This window comes from Perca flavescens, chromosome 9 (genome assembly GCF_004354835.1).
Source record: "Perca flavescens isolate YP-PL-M2 chromosome 9, PFLA_1.0, whole genome shotgun sequence".
Classification (NCBI taxonomy): domain Eukaryota; kingdom Metazoa; phylum Chordata; class Actinopteri; order Perciformes; family Percidae; genus Perca; species Perca flavescens.
Window position 1 is genome coordinate 35,329,061 of NC_041339.1, and position 11,145 is coordinate 35,340,205.

Consider the following 11,145-nt stretch of genomic DNA (forward strand, 5'->3'; position numbering starts at 1 on the left):
CCTAACCTTAACCCTTATCCTAACCTTAACCATCACAACTAAATGCCTAACCTTAACCCTTACCCTAACCCTAACCATAACCTAATTCTATCCCTAATCCTAAAACCAAGTCTTAACCCTCAAACAGCCCTTTAAACTTGTGGGGTCCAGCATTTTGGCCCCACAAAGCTGTCAGGACCCCACAAGTATACTGGACTCCCGGTTTTTGGACCCCACGAATATAGTTAAAGAACACACACTCACACACACACACACACACACACACACACACACACACACACACACACACACACACACACGCCTGCTGGGTGTCATACAGTTTAGAAATCAATAAATCAATACTGAACAGGAAACGTTATTGGCTCGGAGCAGACAGCCCTCCCCATCTTCATCACACAGCTGACAACATCAACATTCGGGTTTAAATTTAACTACAACAACACAGTGAGCCTGCAGGGCGAGTAAATGCTGCAGCTATAAACTCTTAATCTGCTGCAATAAAAGAGACACATCACTCACATACACAAACATACTGGATGAAGCAGTGTGCTGTTGTCCCACTCTCTCCCTCATTGATATATGTAACACCGCAGTGAATCACCTCTCAGTGGCTGTCTATAGTGCTCTGTGTGGCGGTGACAGCAGCTGTCCCCTCTCCATCTTCTCCTAATCACGTCGACATGTGGGCTCCTCCGCGTGCATCCCCCGGCTCACCGGCGTATCCTTTAATGAACCAATCCGTCTTTCCAGCCGCGATCACGGTCCACATCCATCCGACAGTCATCCCCCGATTAGCCCCTGAGTCGAGAGTCACAGAGGTAGAGGGATGCTGCTGCTGCTGCACAGGCAACACGAGGATGCTCCCGTTTCAGCTCATTGGTCGGTAGCAGAGAGGAACCCCCTCCCCTCCCTCCCTCCCTGCGACCCAATAAACGACAGTCTGATTCCCCCCCCCCTTGTGTACCCAAACATCAAAAGAAAAGCCTCCTGATGCAGTCATGCGAGAGTGTGAGAGAGATGAGTCTGCGGAATAACACAGGAGGGACAAGAGATCATGTCCTGAGGGAAGACAGTCCAAATGTGAACAGATGGGGGACCCCCCCCCATCATTACAAAGTGGAAGGTAATCTCATTTAAAAGGCATAATAAACACTGAGCTCATGTCCTCTGTATGTCACATTGTTCATTTGGACAACCGAGGGTGGCCTAACGTTATATATGACCGGTTTAGGGGATACAGAAGTTGTTGCAAGTGTGCAGTGTCACAGAGACAAAAAAATAAATCTTAATTATTATTATTATTATTATTATTATTATTATTATTATTAGGCTACTTATGTAATTATTCCACTTACTTATCAACCTTCTCAACTTCTTCCTCAACTTCTTTCTACCCATTTTAAACAATATATTTGACACAACACACTATTTATTAGACACAATATTATTATTTTTTTGGGGGGGCTTTTTTGCCTTTAATTGACAGGACAGCTAGGTGAGAAAGGGGAGAGAGAGAGAGGGGGGAGACATGCAGAAAATCATCACAGGTCAGGCTAGAACCCTGGACATCTGCAAGTATATGTGCACCTGCTCTACCCACTGAGCCAACCCAGCCACATGATACAATATTATTTCAGTGGTTTATTTGTTGCCTAATGTTGCTTAGGATACCATTTGTTTTTCTTTCTTTTTTATTGCTTATAGGTTTTAGTTATGTTTGTGTTTTTGTTCAATAGATTGACAATTTTTTTTTACCTTATTTAATGATATATAATATAATCTGAATGGCATTTACAAAAAATTAGACCTACGTCTTGTATTAAAACAGCACAAAGAGCATTGTGCAAGAAAATGAAAAATCTTAAAAATAAATATGATATGCAAAGATTTCTTCATTCTTATTGAAAATTCTGTTTATGGACACTGAAATAATAATGTTTTCTCAAGCAAACCAAAACTGGAAAACTTCCATCTTCAATCATATGGGCAAATCATGTACAGTATGACATTTCGCGAACTGTCTTCGGTGAAAGTGCCTTTAAGGTTTTTGCACCCTCATCCTGGTATAAATTGCAGAATCATCTTAAATTAGACTACCTACCAACAATGACACAGTTTAAAATTAGGATAAAGGAGTATTTGAGTACTAAATGCACATGTGCTGTTACTGGGCGCTGCTGGTGATGATGTTGAGATGATGTTAAATTACCAACTGTCTTTTTCGGTTTTATGTTGTCCGTTTTTCACTGTATATTTTAATATGGAACTATTATAATGCGGTCTTGGCCGGGACTCCCTTGAAAAAGAGATTCTGAATCTCAATGGGATTATTTCCTGGTAAAATTAAAACAAACTTCTTGCTTATAAAATGGGAAAATATGTAGCTTCTGAAAATGTCTACATAAAGCAAAGCAGAAGAATCAGAGTGGTGATGATGGACAAGAAAAAATGGAAAGGTACCACTGAAGTGAAAGTTTAGTGGTTCTTGTATTTGTTTGCTTGCCATCCATTTGATCTAGGCTACTTTATTTCTACATTTCATAGCAAAACAGAAAAATCAGAGTGAGTAATAACATAATAAATTGGAGGTAGCACTAAAGTGCTTACTGTTTACAAGTTATTTCTGTTGACTTTTTCCATTTGATCTACTTTATACTTCTACACTACATTTAGTTTCATAGAAAAACCTCCAGAGGGAATTTATTTTTAATGGTTGTATGTTGCTCTCCGTTTGTCCCACATCAACTCACGTCACGCATAATATTTTCCTTGTTTCTCTTATATTTTTGGGTTTTGTCTCGTCTCTGCTCAGTATTCCCACACAGCAGATGTCCTTCCTCCACACCAAACAGCCTGTGCCAACAATAATTGCTTTTATGTCACCTGGTGGCCAAATGCTGAACTACACTACTTCTTTATCCTCACTCCAATGTCACTTTTTGTCATGCAAATGTCATTCATGGACACATGGGGGCTCAATGTGTGGCTCTGTGAGTCTACTTATCTCACACACACACACACACACACACACACACACACACACACACACACACACACACACACACACACACACACACAAAGAAAGTGTAAGATAGAAACAGAGTATAAGAATTGTCACTGTTAAGGAATGGTTCATTAAAACACTTTTTTACTGTCTTTTTAAGAGTGAGATGTTCAGATCATCCTCATGTCAACGTTTCCATTCCACGCTTCCCATTTATTGTCTATGTGAGCATTCGGGCAATGCATTCTTGCAAGGTTGACTTTCGCGATGTGGGGTGTTGAGTTGTCCCCTCATCGTTTGCATAAAATTGAATCCAGACAACTTTACACAACTTGCTGTCTCTTAAAATCTCACGAAAATCTTTTAAACTGACCATTGTTGATCTAAACTGAAAACAGATTCAGCAGCTGCAGATTATTTCTTACATACATTTTCTTCAGAAGAGCTGTAGAAGCGTCCGAGGAAAGTTTCTGGAGTGGATGCTCCAGATGAAAGAAACTCAGCGTTCAGACGAAGGATTAAAGTCAAAGGCTGTTCTCATGTATCCTCGCTCATAGCTCCTCAGAGATCCCTCCTCCATCCTCGCTCGTAGCTCCTCAGAGATCCCTCCTCCATCCTCACTCATAGGTCCTCATAGATCCTTCCTCCATCCTCGCTCGTAGCTCCTCATAGATCCCTCCTCAATCCTCTCTCATAGGTCCTCATAGATCCTTCCTCCATCCTCGCTCGTAGCTCCTCATAGATCCCTCCTCAATCCTCTCTCATAGCTCCTTAGAGATCCCTCCTCCATCCTCTCTCGTAGCTCCTCATAGATCCCTCCTCAATCCTCTCTCATAGCTCCTTAGAGATCCCTCCTCAATCCTCTCTCGTAGCTCCTCATAGATCCCTCCTCAATCCTCTCTCATAGCTCCTCATAGATCCCTCCTCAATCCTCTCTCGTAGCTCCTCAGAGATCCCTCCTCCATCTTCACTCATAGCTCCTCAGAGATCCCTCCTCCATCCTCACACATAGCTCCTCAGAGATGCCTCCTCCATCCTCGCTCATAGCTCCTCAGGAGATCCATCCTCACTCGTAGCTCCTCATAGATCCTTTCTCTATCCTCCATCCTTGCTCCTCAGGGCAAGAATAAGAACTTTGAGACGGCTTTCACGAAGGAATGCCAGGACAATTTCTAGTTAAAGGTAGGAGGGAGGAGATGTAAAATAAGAGACTTGAGCCCAAATGTGGTTAGCTTAGCTTAGCATAAAGACTGGAAGCAGGGGGGAACAGCTAGCCTGGCTCTGTCCAAAGTTCAAAAACACACCTACCAACACTTCTAAAGCACAATAATTAACACAAATGTATACATTTATTTAACATGAACAGAAATGTTAAAGCAACTTTTTAGGGAGTTACGTGTTGGAACTATTTCTTGCCAAGTAAATGATCATCCCATAGCTGCAGTTCAGTGAAATGTCATAATGTTGAATTAGTTCTAAACTTTCAAGCTATTTAAGAGGAAATCAATACCATGCCAGCCTGCGTGAGGACTGTCCCTCTTAGTGTTGTGTCAAATGGTGTGTTGATGACTGACGTTAAGTTTATGAATATCTGCGCTGACTCAGCGCTCTCTTCAGTTTCCTGCTCTGTTTGTTTGAATTTGTCATAATTGTGCGAGACGGGCTGGCTGCAGTCAGGACATTTCAGCTGACTGTTAATATGAGCTCATTGGTGCGCCCTGAGCTGATGCATGGATTAAAACACTCATCGCTGGAGCATGCACAGCGCCTGGCCCCGGCCTGGCACTCATATCCATCACAACCTCAACAACAGGTGGGTCCGACATTACAAACACATGTTACTCATAGTCCAAAAACTTGATTTTAAAGGACCCATAATCAGGCTCATTTCCCAACAAGTCCTACTAACCGTATGAAGATATGTGTCATTAGTTCCTCCCTGTAGCTCCACAGTAACGCGCAGACACACAATGTTTAGTAAAAAACAGGGTGGTCTTTATTCCATCGTCGACCATCAATCTGCCAATGAAACAACAGTTATAACAGCTGCTTGCAGTAACCACATTGTATTTACACAAGCCTACTATATTAACACAGCAAGCTATCAGGCTAAGTTAGCTAAAACTTGTAAACATTCTCAACGTACAGTACAGGCCAAAAGTTTGGACACACCTTCTCATTCAATGTGTTTTTATTTTCATGGCTATTTACATTGTTGATTCTCACTGAAGGCATCACAACTATGAATGAACACATATGGAATTATGTACTTAACAAAAAAGTGTGAAATAACTGAAAACATGTCTTATATTTTAGATTCTTCAAAGTAGCCACCCTTTGCTTTTTTTGATAACTCTGCAAACCCTTGGTGTTCTCTCAATGAGCTTCATGAGGTAGTCACCTGAAATGTTTTTCAATTCACAGGTATGTTTTGTCAGGGTTAATTAGTGGAATTATTTCCCTTATTAATAAAAAAGCAACGGGTGGCTACTTTGAAGAATCTAAAATATAAGACATTGTTAAGTACATAATTCCAATTTAATTTCCAAATTAAATAGTCATTAAAAAAAAAAGGAAACGCATTGAATGAGAAGGTGTGTCCAAACTTTTGGCCTGTACTGTACCACGTTGGCAGCTTATTATCAAAAGGAGCTAAAACCAGATCTCATATCTTCAACAAATCTCATCACAAAATATCTTCAACACATTTCTTACAAATCCAATGTAGTAACTACGATCACGCTGCTATCTCAGTGTGCAACCCCAAAAAGGCTCCCACGGGCAGTATATGCAAATTAGCTCTGCCCTAAGCTATTCAGAACATTATGTAGGAGATATAACATTTACGCACATACAACTGTACAATAACTGTACTGAAATTACACACCACATAAATGAAATCTAATGTGTAAACCACAAAACATGTTAATGAACTGATGGCAGTTACACTCCCCTCTAATACGACTCACAGGAGAGTTTTGTAAATTTGCGCACCTAGCCATGGCAGGATATACGTCTGCATATCTAAACCAGAGAATGTCGGTTGTTGCGCTTTTGAATGTAAAAGTTGTGATTTTAAACACATCTTTAAGGATGTGAAACGGTCGCAGTTTGGTTAGGTTAAAGCACAAAACCTTATAGTTAAGTTTAGAAAAAAAATTGTGGTTTGGGTTCAAATCAGACGTTATTTTATTTCCCGAAAGTTACTCACGTGACAAAAAAATGTGACGTATTGTGACGTATCATTCCATAATTCCGTTTGTTTGACCCATCCACCCCCCCAACCTGCCTTCTTATACGGAAATGTTGGCGCTCTCATACTTCCGGCATTGCTCCCATCATAACTACTACGGCCACTGGAGGGCGCCACAACTATAGATGAAAATACAAGTCCTATTTGCTGCCTAAACCAACAACCTCTGGGGTTATTTTTCAGGGGAGGACAGTCTTTCATTTTCAGGTTCATACTTGTATTTTATGTTTCTAAAAGAACATGTTTGCATGCATTAATGTTGAAAACACATTATTTTTCGGATACTGTCTGCCTGAATATACCTCCGTAACACCATTTTAGCGCCTGTCTCTTTAAGCCCCCCCCCCCCTGCAAAAACCAAGTCTGATCTGATTGGTCGGCGTTTCCGGGTTTTCCATGTCTGCGCTCTTGGCATCTCTGCACCGTCACTGCAGCCGGGGAAAGACTGTTACGGCTCTATAGCGGCACTTTCTACCAATATATATAGTATATTTGTGACATCACAACCGTACCGAAGTCCTGATGGCACATTTAAGGACAGTTTATTAACACGAGCTAGTGTGCATTTCTCTGTGGATTGAGCGTTTTGATACAGTATTTATATAGCACCTCCACCTGCTTTATAATCACAACACACATGGACATCTTACTTTTTACAGTATGGGACATTTCAATGTGTACTTTCTGAATTCTGTTTGTTGAGTCACTCACTGTCGAATGATGGCGCTGATTGACGGTGCTGTTCTTGAAGATGGTGATAGCAATGAAGGTTAAAGGCCTTGGACACCCACAAACTTGGCTGATTGGACCTCTTTCCAGGACTCTGTTGGGGGTTTATAAACCGATTGATTGACATCTTCCTGAGCCTCCAGTTAGCTCCGTTTCACCTGTTAGGGCAAGACACATGACACCTTTATCAGTCTTATTGGTAGATGAAATTTGTGACGTAATGAATTCCCATTTAAGCTCCGGCCCACCTTCAACCTGTGTGGATGTCCAGGGCCTTTAAAGGTCCCATGGCATGAAAATTTCACTTTGAGGTTTTTTTAACATTAATATGCACTCCCCCAGCCTGCCTATGGTCCCCCAGTGGCTAGAAATGGCGATAGGTATAAACCGAGCCCTGGGTATCCTGCTCTGCCTTTGAGAAAATGAAAGCTCAGATGGGCCGATCTGGAATCTTGCTCCTAATGAGGTCATAAGGATAGCTCCTCAATAGCTACAGACACAGAAATGGATCATCCTAAGGAAATCTCATTGTGGGACTGGCTCTAATGGCTGTAATTCTGCACCAAGGATGAATTATGGGAAAGAGACTTCAGATACAGTATTAGGGGACCACTAAGGGCCTATATAAAAGAGACTTCAGATACAGTATTAGGGGACCACTAAGGTCTATGTAAAAGAGACTTCAGATACAGTATTAGGGGACCACTAAGGTCTATATAAAAGAGACTTCAGATACAGTATTAGGGGACCACTAAGGTCTATATAAAATAGACTTCAGATACAGTATTAGGGGACCACTAAGGTCTATATAAAAGAGACATCAGATACAGTATTAGGGGACCACTAAGGTCTATATAAAAGAGACTTCAGATACAGTATTAGGGGACCACTAAGGCCTATATAAAAGAGACTTCAGATACAGTATTAGGGGACCACTAAGGTCTATATAAAAGAGACTTCAGATACAGTATTAGGGGACCACTAAAGTCTATATAAAAGAGACTTCAGATACAGTATCAGGGGACCACTAAGGCCTATATAAAAGAGACTTCAGATCCAGTATTAGGGGACCACTAATGCCTATATAAAAGAGACTTCAGATACAGTATTAGGGGACCACTAAGGTCTATATAAAAGAGACTTCAGATACAGTATTAGGGGACCACTAAGGTCTATATAAAAGAGACTTCAGATACAGTATTAGGGGACCACTAAGGTCTATATAAAAGAGACTTCAGATACAGTATTAGGGGACCACTAAGGTCTATATAAAATAGACTTCAGATACAGTATTAGGGGACCACTAAGGTCTATATAAAAGAGACATCAGATACAGTATTAGGGGACCACTAAGGTCTATATAAAAGAGACTTCAGATACAGTATTAGGGGACCACTAAGGCCTATATAAAAGAGACTTCAGATACAGTATTAGGGGACCACTAAGGTCTATATAAAAGAGACTTCAGATACAGTATTAGGGGACCACTAAAGTCTATATAAAAGAGACTTCAGATACAGTATCAGGGGACCACTAAGGCCTATATAAAAGAGACTTCAGATCCAGTATTAGGGGACCACTAATGCCTATATAAAAGAGACTTCAGATACAGTATTAGGGGACCACTAAGGTCTATATAAAAGAGACTTCAGATACAGTATTAGGGGACCACTAATAGACTACCGTCTATATTAAAGCATCCAAAGAGCACCATGTCATGGGACCTTTAACTGTTGACAATTTACCCTCAAAAACAAAATAAAACTCCACTCAAAATGAACTCAAGACTCAAACTTTTTCCAAAGTAACAAAGCAAATCACGTGATCCTCAGCTCTAGGTAACAATCTCTACATTCAATTCCACAGATGAAAACTAAATGCTCTTCCACCTGGGTCAATTTGTGACAAAAACACCTGTGTGGCTACCTTACCTTATTTTCCAGCGAGCGGACAGGATCGACGATCACCCTGTGGGGCTTAACGAGGGAATGAGGGACAGGTGTGGCTCAGTCAGGCAATCGTCTCGCTTTGCCAGACCTTCCTCCACAACACTGCGGAGGAAGGTCTGGCGAGTCCTCACAGCATTTGTTGAAAAAAGTGACAAATGCCAAGAAAAGCTGTAAAAAAAAGAATGAAATAATCAATGAAATAATTTGAAAAAAAGGATGAAAAAAAGTGACCAAAACAATTCAAAAATTTCGGGAAAAGTGACAAATGTTCGAAAAAGTAAAAAAAGAAGTTTTAATTAAAAACTTTGACCCAGAAAATCTAAAAGTTGAACGGTCGACAGGAAGACAACACAAGGGTTAACTTCCAAGACATTGGAAATGTCAGTGATATCAAATGTTAAAGGATGCAAATCCACCAGCACTGGCATTTTATATCATTACGATATCCAATATTAATACAATCTCAATAAAAAGGGAGCTACGCTATTCATGTGTTTCTATTCAGCCGGTGTAGTCTATGTGATACACAGGTATACGCCCAATGACACGCAACAACATACTTTGCATTATATGTTTGATATATTTTGAATTGTCATCTGGGTTTTTCTTAACATACACTGTAAAAGAAAATACACCATATCTACTCAATAAAAATGAGGCAACATTTAATATTATTAATTAAATTTCACATGGTTTGGTATTGAGTAAATATTAATTAAATAAGACCCTTAATAGTTATCCATTTAATATGAGTAGATTCAAATAGAAAACATTACCGAATTAATTATAACCTAAAAAAAAATATTGAGTTGATTTGAAAAAGATAAACTCCCTAATGTGTAAGTAGTACTAAAAATAATTAATTCAAGTCTACATATCAATGATATATAATTGAGTAATAATCATCTACATTAATCTGCACATCGATTTTAATTTAATCAAAGCAATATTTAAATCTTTATCTTTAACAATTTCTAACACTAATAATTTTACATTTACAAATTAACACAGCCGAACGGCATGCTGGGTAACATTATAGCTGCTAGCTAGCTAGGTTGACAGGAAGTGCTTTTCAATTAAAATTTGCCTGATTACATTAATTTGAATTAACTCAATATTCTCTCTATTGGGATTTAGATAAATATAATGCTTATGTTTTATTTAACTATAATGGGTGGATTTTATTCCAAACATTTTTATTTTAAATTTAATTAAATATTTGCCTCAAAATCAAAAACACAATCACATTGAATATATTTTACCTAATAATAATTCAAATCTACATGACCACAGAATAATTTCTTACAGTGTAGGATAAATAAAGCATAAACATGTATCAGAATACAGGAAATGAAATTGTGGATGCTCAAAACTTCCCTGGGGGAGGACACCCAGATCCCCCCACTATGATATGGCCCTCCCTCCCCCAAAGGCAGATTCTGGCCAATATACAGTACAGAATACCCACTACAATACATTAGACTACGCCACTGGCTGTAATAAAACAAACACAGGACTTTCACCCAGGGATTCACGTCCCATTTGAAAATATAAGGAAACTTTTTTTTTTACATTCACAGAATGACCCGAACAAACAAAGTCACGTGCGTAGCCGTAAGTGAAGGAACGTCTGATTTTAACCCAAACCACCATCTTTTTCTAAACATAACTGTAGCAGGACTCGCTGCCACTGCGGGTTACCCCTCAGTACAAATCACCGCCGAGACAGACAAGTCCCCGGCAGCAGTATTTATTCCGACTGTTCACACACGTTTAACATTATAACCTTTATTTATTCAGGGAGGACCATTGAGAGCAAAGCTCTCTTCTCCAATGTTGCCCTGTTTACAGCACAAATAAAAATCAGATCATAAAACAATACCCAAATTACAGGGAACAATCACACAATTACATGACATATAAACATTGCACACAACTTTTTTTTTAACAAAGAACAAACCAAACAATAGCTCACAGCCCAGTGTCCTGTCTCCGTGGTGTGCGGCAGTCATCTGAAGAACTAGCACACTCCTGCATATAAAGGGAGAGTTTAATTAAAAGCAATCAGCTTCGACAATCAACTCACCTGGCGCTGCCCCTCCCCCCTGCCCCCCCACCTCTCTCCACTGCAGCTGATTGCACACCAAGCCCACTTCCACATTAACTAAGTTGTTTTGTTGCCTAAACGTAACTAAAAAATAAAAAGCAAA

General features: G+C 39.8%; 1 protein-coding gene across 1 annotated transcript in view; it reads right to left on the reverse strand.

Moving 5' to 3' along the window:
- pde4dip (phosphodiesterase 4D interacting protein) overlaps nucleotides 1–9,066 on the reverse strand; it is a 176,335-nt gene extending 167,269 nt beyond the window's left edge. Inside the window, exons 1-3 of the mRNA XM_028586807.1 lie at nucleotides 8,918–9,066; nucleotides 6,908–7,144; nucleotides 4,914–5,023 (exon numbers count right to left, since the gene is read on the reverse strand). Of these exons, the coding sequence (XP_028442608.1) occupies nucleotides 4,914–4,933 (20 nt within the window). The 5' untranslated portion in view covers nucleotides 4,934–5,023; nucleotides 6,908–7,144; nucleotides 8,918–9,066. The remainder of the gene's footprint in view (nucleotides 1–4,913; nucleotides 5,024–6,907; nucleotides 7,145–8,917) is intronic.
- Nucleotides 9,067–11,145: the final 2,079 nt, after the last annotated feature.